This window comes from Lynx canadensis, chromosome F2 (genome assembly GCF_007474595.2).
Source record: "Lynx canadensis isolate LIC74 chromosome F2, mLynCan4.pri.v2, whole genome shotgun sequence".
Lineage (NCBI taxonomy): Eukaryota > Metazoa > Chordata > Mammalia > Carnivora > Felidae > Lynx > Lynx canadensis.
In genome coordinates, this window is record NC_044320.2 from 22,151,109 (window position 1) to 22,171,244 (window position 20,136).

Below are 20,136 nucleotides of genomic sequence, written 5' to 3' on the forward strand. Positions count from 1 at the left end.
GTACATGCTGTTCTCTCTTCCTGGGACTCAACCTCCACATCCCAGCTGCAAAATTCCTCAAGAAAGACCTCTCTTCCACTCCCAACTGCCCTGCTTTTGGGTCTCCTTGTATATTTGACATTTTTTGTGCCACAGGCATGTCTAAAAATTTAAAAATCCCTCCCTAGCTATACTGAAAGCTTCATGGAGGCAGGTTCTATCTCTGTTGTACCCCAACTATCTATAAATCTAGGTTGACTGAACCCTTAGATTTTATGGAGCTTGTTTAAGGGTTTTATGTTACTTTCGTCGCTACAGAGCCATTAAAATGAGTTTTTGTGTCGTGGCAAACAACGATAGCTCTTCCCTCTAAAACAAGTGCAAGAATAAAGGTAAAAGCCAGGGATTCACTTCACTGGCAAGCACTGCGCGTGCGCTATCTGCCAGGTTCTCAACCCTTGAAGACACTGGCCAGAAAATCACCTTAGCGCCTGCTTAGTTCGGGGCTGCACAACCAGAGGGCGGGGTCCAAAGAGGAGGAAATGGTCACTGCGCCTGCGTCCGCTCCTTCTGGGTCCTAGGCTGGCTGCGCAGGCGCATATGTACCATTTTGACCGTAAACATCCTGCCGATTTGAACCGAGGATTTGGGCGGCAGGAAGAGCCGCGGCGTAACGGCAGCCATCTTGTTTGTTTGAGTGAATCGGAAAGGAGGCGGTGGCTGTGGCGGCGGCGGGAGCTGCTCCGAAGCTACACCTCACAGGGGCTCCCCCCCCTTTCCCCGCCCCCTCCCCCGACCCTTTTCCCCTCCCCAGGCCACCCAGCCCGCCCAGCTCCCGGCGGAGTACAAGGTAAGATACTCGGCCGGCCCCTCTTATCCTCCGGCTCCCTCCCCCTACCCCTTCCCTGCCGTCCTGCCGTCTAGGAGCCGGGCTCGGGGAGGGGGGGTGGGGGGGGGAGCGAGGGAGGAAAGCACTCGCCGTATCCCGGGACGGTGGCCGTGCTGCCACCCTCCGAGCCCTGGAACGGCAGCGCCGCCTGCCCAGGCCGCTTTCCCCGGGCCCGCCCTCGGCCAGGACCCGCGCAACCTGGGCCCGCATTATCGCTTGTCTGGTAACAACTGGTTCTGGTCCGTTCCAAGACCGAAAAAGCCGTTACTCCTCCAGTCCCTCGGGAGCCACATCTCCCCGAGGAGGCAGAGGAAACCTAGGGTCCTGGAGGGAAAGGAGGAGGTTTGAACGAGCCCGCTCTGGGACTGGGCCGCCTACTCGGGCAAAAATGGCTGTCTAGGAAGACGCGGGACGCGGGGCGGGCGGCGGCGGCGGGTCGGCGCCCGCGGTGGCAGCTCGGTGGGGCAGCAACCGTCTGCCGAGCTCGGGTGCGGGGGGTCGGAGACGTGCGGGCACTGCCCTCGCGGGCGCTGTGGACCCGTAGCACGGCGACGGGCCCCTCGCCAGGGATTGCTGCTGCTCCCCCTCCCCTTTTTTTAAGGAAATATTTTACGTTGGGAATATTACACACTGGACAGACCAATAGAAAACGAGACCAAGGGAAGTTGCTTCTGATTCTTAGGAAATTAGCATAATTGGTCCCCCCCACCTTACTTTTCTAATGATTAGGGATATTGAGTGTTTTGGTAATTGATATAGAGACGCTTTGGGAAGGTGGTTTCTGACAAATGCTTGGTGTCTTTCTCCTTTCTGAGAAAGTCTTCGCGATTGATCTGCTGTGATAGAGTGGGGTGACACTATCTACTTGTGGTGCCAGACCTAGCGGCATTCTTTCAAATTTGAAAGGAAACGCTGGAGGGTTTGTCTGCCCACCCTATGATTGTAACGCTGTCTTAAGGGTGCAAAACCGCGCTAGTGTTTTAATGATTTCTGGCAAAGGCTTATGTCTGTCAGCTTTCTTTGCAAGCGAAGTTTAATATTTGCTCTCGTAATGCTGTTTAGAATCATCACTGAAATCCAGAAAAAAAATCTTTTTAAAAATGAATGCAAAGGCCAATGAGCTGTGTGAATCGGCAGAATTTTAGAGACGGGCTGGAGAAGCTTTCCTAAGTTGTAGAATCTTTAAATTTATTTTTGTTTTTAATGTTGGAGGCAATTTACAATTATTTTTAGAAAGACACTGATGAGGACATATACCGTAACCAGTGATTAAATTATTTAACAGTTCGTAAATTGTTGAGGTGACAGCAGTGCATAACTAATGGACATAGTGCTTTTCATAAACAAGTCAGAATTACATTGGTAAAGAGTAACCTTAATAACTTTTTTGTTTATAAAGACGACACATTAGTACACTCTACACTTGTTTTTCGCTTAGAGTGGTAGGTTTAAAGTATTCTTAAAATTATTTCTTTCCTGATGAATTTCTATTTATTGGAAGGCAAATATTCTGAAAAAATTTTATCTTTGATAGTTTGGTGCAGAAGGGAAATTTCTAATGTTTAAGAAATAAAGGTTTTGTGTATTTTGTTTAAATGTTGTGATGTCAGATTGTTAGGCATGATCATGCTTTTTATTTTCTGCTGTGAGATTTTTTTCAAATTTACTGTTTATTTACATCCCGGTAGGATTGTGCTAGTTTGCTGTTCTGTTTCATTCTCATAATCCTTTGTGGTTAACATCCTTATTTTATAGATGTGAAAGCTAAGACTCAGTTAAATAACTTTTAACCATTACAGAACAACTTAGGAGGGAGCTGAATTTGAATCTAGGACCTTTTGATTGTAAAATTGTTGTTCAAAGAATGTTAGTAGCAGAAGGGTGGGGAGCTCTAGTGTGCAGGGTTGGAAATAACTTCTGTTCCTGAGACAGCCCCCAAACCTCCAGAGATCATCACATTCTTATCTGAGTTTTAGGTATAGATGTTTTCCAAGGTTAGTAAATCACTGAATTTCAACCTTCCACCTTCCAGGTTTTTATAGTTTGTGAAAATGAACAACACAGACTAAGCTGCTTGTTAGTTAATGGCAAAGCAGGATTGTGTCTTGACTTACAATATAATAGTTTTTACTTTGGGTGATATTTGTGTGTTCCAAGTTAAAGTCGAACAGTACAAAAAGATAGGTGTCACTTTCCCAGCAGACCCGCTTTCCAAAGGTAACCAGTGTCATCAGTTTCATTTGTACACCACAGATAATTTATGTAAGTGCATTAAATATATCTTACAGAGAGAGCCTTCCTTTAAAGAGTACATATATGTATATCATTGTTTAAGTCTGCATGGAATTCTGTTATATGGCTGTATTAATTTGTTAAAAGTCACTAATTAGCAGCCAGGTAAATTATTTCTAATGTTTTGCTGTTAAAAGACATGCTGGCAAGGCAACACAGTGTTGCGTTAGAGGTGTGAGCTCTGAAATTCAAGTTTCACTTGCATTAAATGCTAATGACCTTTGGCACATTGTCCATTATCTCTGTTTCCTCATCTGTAAAATGGGCTGGTGCTTACCTCATATGACTGTCGTTAAAAGGATGGACACATCAGTTTTTAACATTTTTTGTTGTTATTGTATATCTCAAGGTATGCCATTGGCATTATTACTGGAAGTGCAGTTTCTATTTCGAGTGTTTGAGATTTTCATAAGATGTTGGCAAATTGCCCTTAAAAGAGGTTATCCCAATTTATACAACTATTGTCCTGCCCTGCTTTCTAACAGATGAGTGAAATATCGTAATGACTAATATCATGGTAGAAACATTGCTTCTACATTGTAGAAACAAGGGTGTAATTTGCCTTTTTTTGTAAGATCATAAATTGTCATTTTTTCCATTTCTAAATGTGTTCAAAAATACTGATTTGTCATTTCACTTTAGACTTAAATTACTTTTTAGGCTATATTGAAAAAAGTTTGCTGCTATAGAAAAAAATGAGAAATCCTGAAATTGTGTAAGCTATCCTCTCAGACCAAATACAGGCTTTATGCTAAGATCTTTTACAAAGGATTAACAGACTTAGAATTTTCAACATTTACAGAGATTAATCAACTTTTTTTTAATTAAAGTATGGTAATACTAAGAAAAAAGATTGTTCAAAAGATTGTACTTTATTTAGATATAAGCCAGTTGTTGATCTACCACTGTGCTTCAGACGTCCTATAGTTATTAGGGTGATTTCCTCTTGCTAATTGTTTCCCAGAATAACTTTCGCACCACTTTGCTTTAGTTACCCCATCCCATGCCAAGAAAGCATCTATTTAGGAATCTTTGCCTCCACATAACTGGGATATTTTAGGCATGGTACTCTGACTAGCAGCTTAAGTCCTGGCCATGAGTTACTGACACCTGTTGAAAAGTGCCAGTAGTTTTAATTTCTAAAATTTCCAGAATTTTTTACATATGTCAATTATGAGATCACTTGGTGTATCTCATTTCCTTATTCATTAAGCACGTATTTAGTAGTTGTTATGCAGCAGGCGGTATTCTAAAATCTAAATATTAAGGAGATATTTGTTTGGAATACAGCTATCTTCTATAGTGAAAATTGGGACTTCTTGTGTATGACAGCAACTGTATTTCTAAGAACACATTGCCATATTGGATTTCTACAAAATCCTGTACACTTTATTTATAGCGCTGTAGAGGCAGCTTAATTTTCAGGCTAACAAACATTAAGGCTTAAAGTAAAAGCATTGCTTTGCAACATAGGCTCTCTTTGATTATGGGAAGCATATTTGGAAATATAAAATACTGCTGAGCAGGATATAAGATACACTTGAGGAGTTAGTGTTTAATTCTGTCGTAGAGTGTTTAATCTGAATTCTTCCTACTTTTCACATTCCTTAGTCACATTTAAGAGAGTTCACAACATTGGGCAGTTGATGAAGCCTGTTTTTGTTTTTTGTTTTTTGTTTTTTGTTTTCTTTTGAAACAGTTTTCCTAGTGTGAATTAATAATGATCCTCTGGACACATCTGGTTCAACGATTGAAAATTTCAGGACCCTTTGCCATTAAGTAATAGAAAAATGGAAAGGAGGCAAACCTGACTGAATTACTCTTGCACAACCACCCTCCACCCTTTCAAACTTTTTTGACAGGCATGAAATCTCTTGCCTATAATATGTTTAACTAATATATATTTCCTGTACAACACTGGAAAGAATGGATACAGTTGTTAATTCAAAATACAATAAGCAAAATTCTCATTATAAAATTTACAGATTCTCATTTTAAAATTTACAGTCTCTGCAAAAACTTGGAAGTTTAGAGTTAACTTACTCTGGATATTTTTTTTAAGCTAATTCTAAATTTTACATTCCCACTGGCAGTGTATAAGAGGTGAAGCTTCTCTGTATCCTCACCCGCCTTTGACGTTGCCATTATTTTTTATTTTACGTTTTAATAATGTGCAGTAATATCTCGTGGGTCTAAATTTGCATTTTCTTAATGACTGGTGATGTTGAACATCTTTTCTTGTTCTTATTTACCTTTGGTATATCCTTTTCTGTGAAATTTCTCTTCATTTCTTTTGCCCATTTTCCAATTAGATTTTTTAAAGTTTATTTTGAGAGAGAGTGCTTGAATGCACGTGTACAAGTGGGGGAGGGGCAAAGAGAGGGGGAGAGAATCTCAAGCAGGCTCCAGGGTGTCAGTGCAGAGCCTATGCGGGGCTCCAACTCAGGAAAATCTGAGATCATGACCTGAGCCAAAACCAAGAGTCAGACACTTAACTGACTGAGCCACCCGGGCACCTCTCTAATTAGATTTTTTTACTTGTGTTTTTAGAATTCTTTATTCTGGATCTAGGTTCCTGTCAGATATGTCATTTTCAATTTTTTCCCCATTTTGTATCTTTGCATTCTCAGTGAACTCTTTTATATAACAAAATTTCTTAATTTGATAAAGGCCAATTTATTGCCTTTTTTTCCTTTATGGGACATGTTTTTGGTGTCCTGTCTAAAAATTCTTCCCAAGGTTTAGGTACTAAAGGTTTTCCCCTCCGGTTTTTTCTAAAAATTTTATAGTTTTACATTTAAGTCTGTGATTTATTTTAAATTACTTTTTTTTTTTTAAGCTTACTTATTTTGAGAGGGACAGCAGGGGCAGAGAGAGAGTCTAGAGAATCCCAAGCAGGCTCTGCATAGCCAGCTTGCAGTCACGTGCAGAGCCCAATGCGGGGGTCAGACCCATGAAACCATGAGATCATGACCTGAGCCAAAATCAAGCATTGGACCTCAGCCAACTGAGCCACCCAGGCACCCCTGAATTACTGTTTATATAATCCATGAGGTTTGGATCAAGATTCATATTTTGTGGATGATATCCAATCACCATTTGCTGAAAAGACTGTCCTTTCCCCTTTGTCAAGCTTCTTCATCTTTGTGAAAAATCAGTTGGAGTTATTTATGTGGATTTATTTCTGGGTTTCTGTCCTGTTTCATTGATATGTGTGTGTGTGTGTGTGTGTTTTCTGCCACACAATGTTGACTATTGTAGCTGTTAGGTAAATCTCGAAATTGGTTAGACAAATTCATCCCACTGTATTCTTTTTTAAAAAAGTAGTTTTAGCTATTCTCGTTCCTTTGCCTTTCCAAAGAAATGTTACAAAAATCTTGTCAATGGCTATAAAAAAAAAAAAAAAACTCAAAAGGATTTCTATAGGCATGATGTTAAAGTTTCTTTTGAAACTAAACATACAGGGGCACCTGGGTGGCTCAGTTCAGCATCCCACTCTTGATTTCAGCTCAGGTCATTGATCTCATAGTTCTGGGGATCAAGCCCCACATTGGGCTCTGTGCTGACATCCTGGAGCCTGCTTGGGATTCTCTCTCTCCTTCTCTCTCTGCCCGTGTCCCGCTTGCATGCACATGCATGTGCTCTCTCAAAATAAACATGAAAAAAATAAATAAACATACACTTGTCGTGCTACCCAGCAATCATACTTCAGGACTTTTGCCCCAGAGAAATGAAAACTCTGTTCACCAAAAGTCTATATACACAGGTGTTTATAGCAGCTTTATTTGAAACAGCCTCAAACTGGAAACAACCAAATGTCCTTCGATAGGTGATTGACAAAGCAAATAGTGGTGTACCTCTCTATCCCATGGAATGCTACTCAGTGATCAAAAGGAACATACTGTTGATAGCTTGCAACAACTTGGGTGGATCTCAAAAAGAGTGTTAGACTGCTGAATCCAAAAAACATACTATATGATTCTACTTATATGACCTTCTCAAAATGACCAAGTTAGAGATGAAGAAGAGTGGTGGTTGCTGGGACTTAGGAATGGTAGAGAGGAAGGAATGGGGGTGACAATTAAAAAGGATAGAGAGGAAGAGCTTTGTGTTGATGAACTAGTTTTGTATCTTATTCACTTGCAGTGGTGGTTACACAAATCTGCACATGTGATAAAATGGCATAGAACTATACATACACTTGCACCAATGTCAGTGTCCTGGTTTTGATACTGTATGTGAGATGTCACCATTGGGGGAAACTGGTTAAAGGGTAAGTGGGACCTCTCTACTATTTCTGGGACTCCTGTGAACCTATAATTATTTCAAGAGAAAAAATGTTATAAAAATGTTTATGTAGTTTTCATGTGCTATGGGTGTGCTTGAGTTTATTTCTGTAAAAACATGACTTGTATATCTTATTGTAGTTGTAGACATTTTAAAAAAAGAAAGTCATCTGGTGAAATAGATTTTTTTAATCTTCTATGTAAGGGTAAATAAATAAAGGAAATATCAACACAGGAAATGAAGGAAACATACACAGTTAATGTACTCTATAAACTGGATTTTTTAGGGTGCCTTTTTTTTTCCTTCTGTATCAACACATAGCTTGCTAAAAGAAAAATGTGCACTTGTATTTCCACTAAGACTATTTCAGTCATAAGATAAATGTTACGCTGTATCATTGTCCTGATACAATGTCCTGTTAGTGTTTAAATTATAATTGGACAAGTGCTTTTCAAGTTCTTGAGTTGGAAAAACTATGTATATAATGCTTTTTTAAGCCTCAGCTTTTCTAAACTACTCATCTGTAAAGGTGGACCAACCCACCTACTTTTATCTGGTACAATATGAAATACTTGTTAGCACAGTACTTGTCATGAGGTAGCAATTATCCTATAAAGCATCTAGCTGAGAATCCATTGTTAATGGGGTTCTAAAAATGGAAATTTACACACTGTTTAATATCTGTTCCTGAGTATTCTTAGATATACTTTTCTTGCAATAAAGAATTTTTTTTTTTTTCTTTTTTTTGGCCAGAGGCAGACTCTTTTCCACAGTCAGTGATCAGGGTAGGAATGGAATGAACACTTGATGGAACTTCAAAATGGAAAAGAGTTTTCTGGTGACAATTTTTACTTTAAAAAAAAATGGCCCTTTTATTTTGGGTATGAAAATGATTTGACTCTTTTGTCCCTTTTCTCTTCAGCTGCTATTTTGGGGTCTTTTTCTTGCCCTCTCAAAACTAACACAGTAGATTGTTTTCATAAATGCATACTGTACTTTCTTCCACCTTTCATGATTCCATATTAAAAAGAATAGGAAACTTTTATTTTCATATTTCTTCTATGTCTTGATAAATGTTTGTTTTCATATGGTAGTTATATTAACTTTTTTTCCCTTTCAGATTTCCTCCTGTTTCATAATCAGCCGGAACAATGTTCTACGCACATTTTGTCCTCAGTAAGAGAGGGCCTCTGGCCAAAATTTGGCTAGCGGCCCATTGGGATAAGAAGCTAACCAAAGCCCATGTGTTTGAGTGTAATTTAGAGAGCAGTGTGGAGAGTATCATCTCACCAAAGGTATGTTTGTTGTTGATATTTTTATTCACTTTGTCAATTGTTTATTGATATGTGAAACAATTCTGTAAAACAGCTTTTTAGGTTTACGTCTTCTTTGGAGGCAAAGAAAAATTTCTAGATTACCCAGAGTTCCAGTTTGGTATGCTATTCCCTTTAAAAATTCTGTAAGTGCACAGATCTTTTCATTTGCCTGTTTTCATGGTAGATCAGCGTGAGATCAGGCACTAGCCAAATATATTTCTAGATGTTTTTGTACTTAAACATGTGTATAGGTGTTTCTAATTTGGGAATTTATAAAATATTCAAAATAAGGACCCTTTAATTAGAAACTGTTGTAGGGATCAGATCTAATTATCGTAGCCATCTAGTAAATAGTATCCATAACTCTTGTACCTCCTCAGCTCCACAGGCCTACTTGCTGTTTCTTAAAGATATCAAGCTTCTTCCCTGTCTCAGAACTTTTATACTTGCTGTGCTCTTCTCCTAAATATTTAATTATTGTGTGTCTCCCACTAGCATGGAAGCCTCATGAATGTCCTTACCTTATCTGCCTTGTTTATGGTTCTGTTCCTAGAGGAGCTTTTATTAACATCCTGTGAAACTGTTCTGAGGCAGTGGTTTTTACCCTTGGATTTCACAAACAGTGTAACTAGAAATAATCCATGTTTTTTTTGTGTTGCCAAGAAAGGACCTTTACAACATACACAGTTACATGTATTAACATCATTAACACTTTGTTGAGAAACAGATAACGTTGACTTCAAAATGTATAAGGACTGATCTCAAAGGAAAAGTCCTTAAATATGATACAACACACACACACACACACACACACACACACACACACACACACACGTTACGTCTGTGTTTTAAAGGTCCTTTTGTGGACCTTGTATTAACCCATATGCGCTCTAGTTGTCCTGTCGAGAAAATAGTCCAGATACAACTGTCTGGACCGCATTGAGAGCTACTCTTAGAATTGGCAGTTTGGATGATGCTGGCTGCCATGATGTGTTAAATAAATAAGGGTAGTTCTTTATTGCTGAAGAAGCAAGGGGATCTGAGATGAATAAAGCTGGGATCTAGAAAAGACTTGTTCAGAAAAGTCGTGTGGGAGAGGATATGTTTTAGGAGAGAAAAGTGAAAGTTTATATGTGTAATGAGGGCTAAATTACAGAGTTTCCACTTGTCTATAGAATTTTGGCTGGTTTTAGAGTTAAATTTGGTGGCATTTATTGGTTTTAAGGAAATTTCTATCATATTATTTCTAAGATATAAAGTGAAAAATTATAAAATGAAAAGTTTACTAACAGGGAAATACGTGACCTCTAGTCCTACCACCTAGAGAAAGTTTTAGTATTTTGGTATGCATTTAAAATGTGTGCATATATTTTACACATAAGCATGTGTACACAAACTGCATTATATGTTTTATAACAAGACTACATTCAGGAAAAGCTCTGTTCATAACTTTACCATCATTTTTCATGGTTGCATTGCATAGTGTCATGGTCTCTTATCCACAGAATTTAAATACAAAACATAGAAACAGGTCATTTGTGTATTCATATGTTCACTGTAGAACTAATGTAAATGATTATTGGAAACAGCTGGAATTAGATGATCCTGGGAATGTCTTAATATATGTCGTATGCACTGTATTACCTTAATAATAAAAAATCTCTTGGGCGCCTGGGTGGCGCAGTCGGTTAAGCGTCCGACTTCAGCCAGGTCACGATCTCGCCGTCCGTGAGTTCGAGCCCCGCGTCGGGCTCTGGGCTGATGGCTCGGAGCCTGGAGCCTGTTTCCGATTCTGTGTCTCCCTCTCTCTCTGCCCCTCCCCCGTTCATACTCTGTCTCTCTCTGTCCCAAAAATAAATAAAAAAAAAAAAAAAAAAAAAAAAAAATCTCTTAATTCTAAAACACTTTTGGCCCCAAGGATTTAACATAAAAGATTATAGACCTGTAATTCATTGTTTCGATTATACATGATTTATTTTACCAGTGTCTTTTTTAGATAATCTATAATTTTTCCTAATTTTTTGAATTTTAATTCCACTGGTCCTGTACTGTGCAACCATTAAAATTACAAAGATTTTTATGCTTGGTAGGACTACAGGTTTATTTTCCTCTTTTTAAAAAATAACCGGGGCGCCTGGGTGGCGCAGTCGGTTAAGCGTCCGACTTCAGCCAGGTCACGATCTCGCGGTCCGTGAGTTTGAGCCCCGCGTCAGGCTCTGGGCTGATGGCTCGGAGCCTGGAGCCTGTTTCCGATTCTGTGTCTCCCTCTCTCTCTGCCCCTCGCCCGTTCGTGCTCTGTCTCTCTCTGTCCCAAAAATAAATAAACATTGAAAAAAAAATTTTTTTTAAAAAATAAATAAATAAATAACCATTGAATAAACATTGCTTGCAAAATCTTTTGGTCACATCTGTGGGCTTTTTGTTATTGTTGTTGTTCATTTTTGAGAAAACATGAACCTGGAAGGGGCAGAGAGAGAGAGGGAGACACAGAATCTGAAGCCAGCTCCAGGCTCTGAGGTGTTAGCACAGAGCCAGACAAGGTACTTGAACTCACAAACCATGAGATCATGACCTGAGCCGAAGTTGGGTGCTTAACCGACTGAGCCACCCAGATGCCCCCCTCTTTTTTTTTGACTCAAGATTGTTTACTATGTGAGGTTAGGATACATCAAAACCAGTCTTGCATTTTCATTGATCTTTTGTTCCCATCTGTAAATTTTTCCTTAGTGTTGATGTTTAGGAAGATAAATGATGGGCCAGGTGGTATATTTCTGATATGCATTAATAGTTTGCTCTGTGGGGAGATAGTACCAGTTTGCACTGCTGGTCTAATTATATGAGAATATGAGGTTTTCTACTTTTTATAGGTGTGCTTACTGAGGGAAGTGAATGGAAAAAGGAGAAGTTGAGCTCTTTTCTTGAAATTGATATGTGTGACTAATCTTTAACACCCATAAGCAAATATTGAGGGTGATTTGGCTTAAAAGGGTAACATTTTTTCATAGTATGTGCAGAGTACTTTGTACGCCTTTAGGGACACTACAAAAGAATACAAGATAATCTGATATGTGAAGGTATGTAGCAGGTGCCACAAAGTAAGGCATACAGTTCAAGAATAATGTAAAAAACTGTGGAGGGTGTGAGAAAGAACACCTTACTTTAAAAACCATTTCTAAGTGGGTTTTTTTCAATGTTTATTTTGAGAGAGCATGTGTGAGTGGGGGAGGGGCAGAGCAAAGGAGAGAGAATTCCGGGCAGGCTCAGCCCTGTCAGCCCAGAGCCTGATGTGGGCCTCTGACTCATGAACCTCAGGAACCAAACTGTGAGATCATGACCCGAGTCAAAATCAGGAGTTGGATGCTCAACCGATTGAGCCACTTAGGCACCCGTCTAAGTGGGTTTTTATGATTGATCTTGTTTTATTTTGATAGAATATATATTTTCACAGGTGTACTAACTCAAAAACATCTGTTGTTTGCTCTTGTCCAGTTCTTGTGAGGGATTTTAGAACAAGCGTCAGACATACAGCTCAGTTGTAACCGTGTGGCTTCTGCCCACTCACGACACTCCTCTGTTTGAACAGCCACTGGTAGCCTCTGTAGAGCTTTCCCTGGGTACATAACCTGTGTTCCATATTACACCTATACTCTTAACATGGGCTAGCTCAGCAGCAAAAAGGGCCATACTTCATATTACCTACTTCTTTGCTAAACTCTGAACCAAACTCATCCAGAAAGAAATCTTTTGCCCAAACACCACCTTTACAAGATAATGGCATGCAGTGGGTTTTAATTTTAAATCCTTCCTCCTTTCTTAGGTAAAGGTGCGGTCAATATTAAATTTTCTAAGACCACATCATAAAAGTAGATTCTTTCTTTCCATTAGGAACAGTGTTTTAATTGGGTCTTTTCATATCAAGGATGATAAGTCCTGGATTTGATCACAAATTTTTAATTTTAGATATACTAAGAATAGCAGTAACTTTCGTAATTTATGTTGTAAGTCATGTGAAATTGCCATAAAGACAGAGCCTGAGAGTCCTTGTAAATGGAATCCTAGGCTGCTATAGACAGTACATATATAACTGAGAAATACAGTGTTTCATTTTATAAGTAACATTTTATAAGTAACATACTAATTATATTTGAAGCAAATGATTAACAGCTTTCTTTGCTACCTTAGAATTTGAGATCTATGGTATGATTTGGAAAATAATCTGGGAAAGTTTGAGTTCATGTTGTCTTGTTCTCAAAAACTTTTCCATATTCTAGCTAGAGGAATTGTGAATCATGCTGTTTAGTTGAGTGTTTACTGCGCTTTCTTTTCCCAACTACTGCATCTCATCCCACACAAGCATTGATTGAGATCTACCTTGAAAGGGAAAAAAAAAAAAAAAAAACAGGCTGAAGAGTGTATTTTCTTGTAAACAAAAAAAAAAAGATGGGTTACCATTACCTTTCAACTGTTATTATGCCTTCCAGTCAACCGATAAACTCCGTGAAAAAGGTCTTAAACAGTGAGGAAATTAACAGTCACTTAATTAGAAGTTTAGAGATAGGAAGATTCAGGTTTAGTTGAGTTCATTCAATGATGTCATTCATCTAAGGACTCACCAGTCTCCTGGTGGCTTCTTGTTCTTGTACTTACAGCCTCATGACTACAAGCAGCTCCAAACCCCACTGCTCACAACACAGGAGGGAAAAAAGAGAGAGGCGTTATTTTTCTTATTGGGAAAATCTCTCTCAGAAGCTGACATACTTTATACTTTTTCTTGTTGGTTAAACTGGGTTATGTGCCCACTCAAAAAGCATTAGCAAAGAGGAAAGAGACAGTTCTTCAAGGCTGAGAACATTCACTCCCCGGACAAAATAGAGTTCAGCTAGCTAGCAAGGAGCAATGGCTCTGGATTGGCAAACAAAAGCGCCACACATTCCTTAATGTGCTTATGATGTCAGTCTGTGGGATGCCTTGGTACCTGCTGCATAGCTACCTTTGTGTCTGTGTTCACTCATGAATTACTGCTAGTCTAGTCCTGGTCAATACAGATACTCGAAATTTACAGGTAAAGGCACAAGTAAAATAATTATAGGTGATTTATAAGGTAACTTCAAATAAATGATTGAAAGTATGAAGAGAGAAAGTGAAACCTGCCCATCAATTGCACAGAATACAAGCTTTGAAGTATGATTACCTCTAAAACCAAAAAAATTAACTTTGTAAATTAGATTAATATTAATGTTTTATTCCTAGGTGAAGATGGCGCTCCGAACATCAGGACATCTCTTACTGGGAGTAGTTCGAATCTATCACAGAAAAGCCAAATATCTCCTTGCAGACTGTAATGAAGCATTCATTAAGATAAAGATGGCTTTTCGGCCAGGTATTGTTGACTTTTTTTTTTTTTTTTTAACCTTGGATTTTCTCATGCAGTATGAAAAATTGCAAAACCTATATTCTAGTTCCACTTGTTTTGTTCTAATATTAATACAGGGGAACCTTTCAAAAACAAGGCTAGGCTTGGAGAGGCAGTGGTTCAAGGGAAGAAACCCACTTCAGTCGTACATATGGAATTATGGCAGTCACCCCTTTCTAAATGCCTTTTCATTATCTTAGATAGAACTGAGTCAGAGTTGAAATGTTGAAAGCTGATTGTTACATGAATTTTTTAAATGTAACTTAAGAAAATCTTAAGATTTAAAATTTTTTTCCCAAATTTTAGCATATTCTTAAAATTCACTTTTAACTTGAGACTTTTATTAAACATTCTTTATAGTGTTTTGTTGTTTTAGGTAGTGATTGGCTCTAAAACTGGATTCTAGCAACCAAATTTCCATCTGCATAGATAATAATTATGATATCTGAATTCATATGTCATTTTATAATTTTTAAAACAATGATGGAATTTTATTCTAATTAAAATAAGAGATGCCTTATATGGTAGTTTTTACCGAAGTTATGTTTTCCTACTTCAATTTATTTTAACATATGAACAGTGATTTTTGAGATCTAAGATTTTATTTAAAAGCAAATTGTTTAGGTAGAGGCTATGGTACTTGAATGATTTCTAACATGTAGATAATTGCATTTTGCTTAAGTAACCATGCTTTTTTATTTTTTCTTATTTAAAGCAATGTGTTTTTAGCATACACTGAAGAATATAAGGAAAACCAAAATAATGTAATCCCGCTTACCCTAAAATAACCAACTCCTCTTGATATTTAGGGTGTTCCTTTCCAGTCATTCCCCTTCTTCATAAATGACATGTTTATGAAGAAAACTGTTATTTATTTGTCATGTCCTTTTCAAGACTTACCACCTTAATGCATTATTAGTGCTTTGACTTTTTTTGGAAAGTAAGTAATTTGGCTTATGAGTATAGAAAAACAAAAGTACTTGAGCTTTGGTGTGGTACTTTGCATACATTATCAATCTTTCAGGACTATAACCTTAGGAGATCATACTGACTTTACCTTCTCTCATCCCTAGATAACCTGTGATATAACCAGGCCTTCAAGCTTACCATTTCCTTTCCAGGTGTTGTTGACCTACCTGAAGAAAATCGAGAAGCTGCTTACAATGCTATTACCTTACCTGAAGAATTTCATGACTTTGATCAGCCACTGCCTGACTTAGAGTATGTCTCTCCCTCTTTTAATTGTTGACTTGGTCTACAAATAACATTATTGGTTTCCAAATGTATAGTTTTCCATGGAATGTTTTTTTTTTTTAACATTTATTTTCAAGAGACAGACACACACAGTGCAAGGGGGGAGGTGCAGAGAAAGGGGGTTACAGAATCGGAAGCAGGCTCCAGGCTCTGAGCTGTCCGTGCAGAGCCCAACGCGGGGCTTGAACCCACCAACACTGAGATCATGACCTGAGCTGAAGTTGGACGCTCAACTGACTGAGCCACCCAGGCGCCCCTTCCTTGGAATGTTTTGACACCAAATTAACATGAGGCTCAAATGTATAAGCTTTCAATTAGGATAAAGTATAAATATGAAACATATAACCTAGAATTGTTTCTTCTGTAAGAAAACTGTACAGATGTCAACTTTAACAAAGCTAAGATAGGAGAATTCACATGTGCTTAGGCCAAAGCTTGTGTAAACAGTTTCCCAGATTTGTGCTTTACATAAGGATATTAGTAAACATGAACTATTGGTTCATGATTTTTCTCTGGAGGTATATATTAAAGTCATCTATAGTTATCCTCTTTGCCAAGCTAACTTAAAGAGCAAGAAAGGGTCATTGTCACAACATCCAATTGAGAAAGTTGTACAGGGATGACCATTCTAGCATAATATTGTAGTATATTTCTCTTTTCTCGAGTCCTCAAAATCCAGCTGTTACCATGACAGGGAATGTGCCTATAACTTTCCATGTGATTTAGTAGCACAAGTGACAACCAGAAAACTCTTACACTACGCCCCATTTTTTTTTTTTGACAAATTTTTCTGCTTTGTAAAATGATCTATGACTCCTGATTTATTTTTGTGTGTGTGTGAAATAATGCTAGGTGCTATCTAGCTCCTTTCCTGTTTTCTTTTTCCTCTTAAACTTCCATTTTTAAAAAATTTTTATCCTGGAAATTTAACAGCCAAAAATTAGATTAGTATAATGAACCCCATGCACTGTTGTTTAATTTGAATATGTTGCCAGTTTTATTTCATATGTATTTCCCCAATTCAACCTCCAACGCACACTGGATTATTTTAAAGAATATAGATCTTCCTTTCTCTGTAAATACTTCAGTATGTGTCTCTTTTGAGGTAAGGAATTTTCTTTTTTTTTTTTTAATTTTTTTTTAACATTTGAGAGAGAGAGAGAGAGCGAGCCCAAATTGGGAAGAGGCAGAGAGGGAGGGAGACACAGAATCTGAAGCAGGCTCCAGGCTCTGAGCTGTCAGCACAGAGCCCGACATGGGGCTCGAACCCACGAACTGTGAGATCATGACCTGAGCCGAAGTCGGACACTTAACTGACTGAGCTACCCCGGCGCCCCAGGAATTTTCTAAATATATCCATAACAACATCCCATCTTAAAAATACAACATTTCTTTAATGTGATATCCAGTCAGCATTCAAATGTCCCCCGTTGACACATAGGCCTTTTTCCCCCCAGTTTAAGTTAGGGTCTGTACACATTCTGTAAGCTGCATTTGGTTGGTATGTTTCAGAAGTCTCTTGTGTTTTTATTGACATTTGCTAAAAAAAAAAACAAAAAACGGATGTTTTGTTTTGAAGCATTTACATTCTGAATTTTCCTGGTATTCTACATTGTTTAATGTTACATGTTTTTTATTTAATATTTTTTAAATAATAGAGATTATTTGTTAGAAGAAGAAAGTCTCAGAAAAGCTGGGTAGCTTCAGTGTTCGTAACACCTGTAAGTTTCACAACCCTGATGAAAACTCATGCCTGTCTAAACCATGCACTTCTAAGTTTTTCCTCTGTATACTCTATTACCTTATGTAGTGATTTCAGCATATTCTATTTTGCCTGCCGGTCACTTATGATTTTTAAATAAGCATACAAAATAAATTCCAAATCACTGTTAAAATTCTTAAATTGTAGGGGTGCCTGGGTGGCTCAGTCAGTTAAGCATCCCAACTTTAGCTCAGGTTGGGATCTCACAGTTCACGGATTCGAGCCCCGCATCGGGCTCTGTGCTGACAGCTCAGAGCCTGGAGCCTGCTTCGGATTCTGTGTCTCCCTCTCTCTCTGCCCCTCCCCCACTCATGCTCTGTCTCTCTCCATCTCTCAAAAATGAATAAACATTAAAAAAAAAACTGAAAAAGATTCTTTAATTGTATTTAGTATTCTATATTAAGACTTATAAACCATGATAACTTGTGTGCATGTTTTTTCCTTATAGAGAGAATTAGGATTTTATATATATATATATATATGTATGTATGTATATGCATTACAGTAAGACTTGAGACTAAAATGTATTTGAAATTCTTTTAAAGTGACATAGATGTGGCCCAGCAGTTCAGCCTGAACCAGAGTAGAGTGGAAGAAATAACCATGAGAGAAGAAGTTGGGAACATCAGTATTCTACAAGAAAATGATTTTGGTAATAGAGAAACAGATCACTAGACACTAGCTAATGTTAGAATTATGTTGTTGCACTACTAGCAATTTGAAAAAGAAAACCCAGACATATGTTACATTTATGATGACAGAAAAAATTTTATCTCCTGTATTTTCATCAAAAAAAGAATTTGCCTTCCTACCAGTATATGAACCGTCATTTCCATTTATGCACCAAACTTGATTTCGTCTACTCCTGCCCCCCATACACAGTGATAGAACCTATGTATGGATCTGTGTGAAAAGTTTGAATATTGAAGTAATACATTTAAACTAACCACTTTGGAACAATTTCATTATGTACCTACTATTCTTTTTGAATAGTGTTTAAAACAAGTTAGCGGAAGTATTTTCTTGATGAAAACACATTGTAACAAAATCTGAGTATTTATGCGACCTAACCTACATACATAGTTAAATTTACCTGATATATTTAAAATGATGTAAATATGGATCCTACTTTTGAATTTGCTAGTCATGCCCCAGAATCAGTTTATGAAATATAAATGCTAAAGGTTTAAAGTTTAACCTAGATGTTTTAATACTCAAGTAAGACTTCCATAAGTAGATGTGGCATCACAATTATCATAAATCGTTAGGTGCTTTCTTTTATAACAGTGATGTTTGTAACTTTGTTTACCTTATCACTAAAATTTGTTCAGGCGACTTTGGAATGGATGATCGTGAGATAATGAGAGAAGGCAGCGCTTTTGAGGATGATGACATGTTAGTGAGCACTAGCGCCTCTAACCTCCTGTTAGAGCCTGAACAGAGCACCAGCAATCTGAATGAGAAAATTAACCATTTAGAATATGAAGACCAATATAAGGATGACAATTTTGGAGAAGGAAATGATGGTGGTATATTAGGTAGGTCACAACAAGGTGGTTATTTTAACATTTCCTTGTTCAGTTGTGGTGGTTTAGAGCAATCACTAATTTTATGCCTTAAGCAGCTCTTTGGGTACAGATGTGTGAATTGTGACCATTTGATTTCATTGAAGTTCTCTGAAACTAGCCTAAAAATATGATGTACCTGATTTTCTTAAAGGTGCTTGTCTCAGAGTGTTAAGGTTTACTAGTTCTTAAAACTTCTCTATTTGTGTTTGATATCTATATTAAGTAAATATGTTTTAAATAGAGACATGAACCAGAAAATCTAAATTAAGAATGAGAAATTTTTTTGTATATGGTTTTATACTTTCGTATGCTACCTTGAAGAGAAACAGATGGAAGTTGAAGTTTTTTAATTTGGTTGATTTTCATATAATCGTATTTCCTAGTGATTAGCTATTCTTTTAGCATTTCTTTTTCAAGTTATAACTAAATTACATTCCCTATTTCAGATGACAAACTTATAAGTAATAATGATGGTGGTATCTTTGACGATCCCCCTGCCCTGTCTGAGGCAGGTGTGATGTTGCCAGAACAGCCTGCACATGATGATATGGATGAGGATGATAACGTATCAAGTAAGCATTTCCTGTTCGGTGACCTGGACATGATTATGTGGTAGCTAGAAAGGTATTTAATGTAGATGACCGTAAACTAAAAGTTCCAGCTTTTAATGAATTGTAAATCTTCTTAAAAACAGTGTTTGGTTCTTATTCTCTTTCATGTTTAACTCTGTCCCTCCACTTTTGTGGCCAGTAGGGTTCACGTCTGGAGTAACTCCTTCATAACTAGAAAAGTGTTGGTTATTGGTACCAGTGGGTTTCTTTCAGTTTCTCAAGGGGATTTTTGCCCTGCCATTTGTAGGAGATGTATTACATACCCAAGGCTTTTGTGACCAAATTTCTGTTTTTATAGTGGGTGGGCCTGATAGTCCTGATTCGGTGGATCCTGTTGAACCAATGCCAACTATGACTGATCAGACAACACTTGTTCCAAATGAGGAAGAAGCCTTTGCTTTGGAACCTATTGATATCACTGGTGAGCAAACAGACTTTTTCGACATATAAAATTTAGAATATAAGGTCCTAGTTCTGGTTGCTCTCTCTAATCTGCTACTCTTGTTTTAGATAACTAAGCTTCTTTCTTTTTGTCAGGTATCTATTATAGAATCTTCAGTTATAATCCAGATATCTTACAGAATATCTGTACAGGTCGCTCTGAAATATAGAGAACACGTTTTTTGCTAACGTGTATCTTAGTCTTTGGGGGTTCCCAAAAAAGATCACAGGTAACAATTAGAAAACATTACAAGGCATTTTACAAGATGGATTACCTTCCAAAGTTCTAGGTTCTGTAGAGTTGGGCTACAATCTGGGAAAAGC

General features: G+C 37.8%; 1 protein-coding gene across 2 annotated transcripts in view; it reads left to right on the plus strand.

Annotated features, from left to right (window-relative positions):
- Nucleotides 1-592: 592 nt before the first annotated feature.
- The window catches only part of RAD21 (RAD21 cohesin complex component), a 30,252-nt gene continuing 10,708 nt past the window's right edge, over nt 593-20,136 (plus strand). The window contains exons 1-9 of one of the 2 annotated variants that reach the window (XM_030303788.2): nt 593-829; nt 7,307-7,433; nt 8,568-8,742; nt 14,014-14,143; nt 15,298-15,397; nt 17,738-17,844; nt 18,524-18,730; nt 19,207-19,332; nt 19,670-19,792. In XM_030303788.2, coding sequence (XP_030159648.1) covers nt 8,599-8,742; nt 14,014-14,143; nt 15,298-15,397; nt 17,738-17,844; nt 18,524-18,730; nt 19,207-19,332; nt 19,670-19,792 — 937 coding nt within the window. In that variant the 5' untranslated portion in view covers nt 593-829; nt 7,307-7,433; nt 8,568-8,598. The remainder of the gene's footprint in view (nt 830-7,306; nt 7,434-8,567; nt 8,743-14,013; nt 14,144-15,297; nt 15,398-17,737; nt 17,845-18,523; nt 18,731-19,206; nt 19,333-19,669; nt 19,793-20,136) is intronic. The other variant, XM_030303787.2, reaches the window with a different exon arrangement.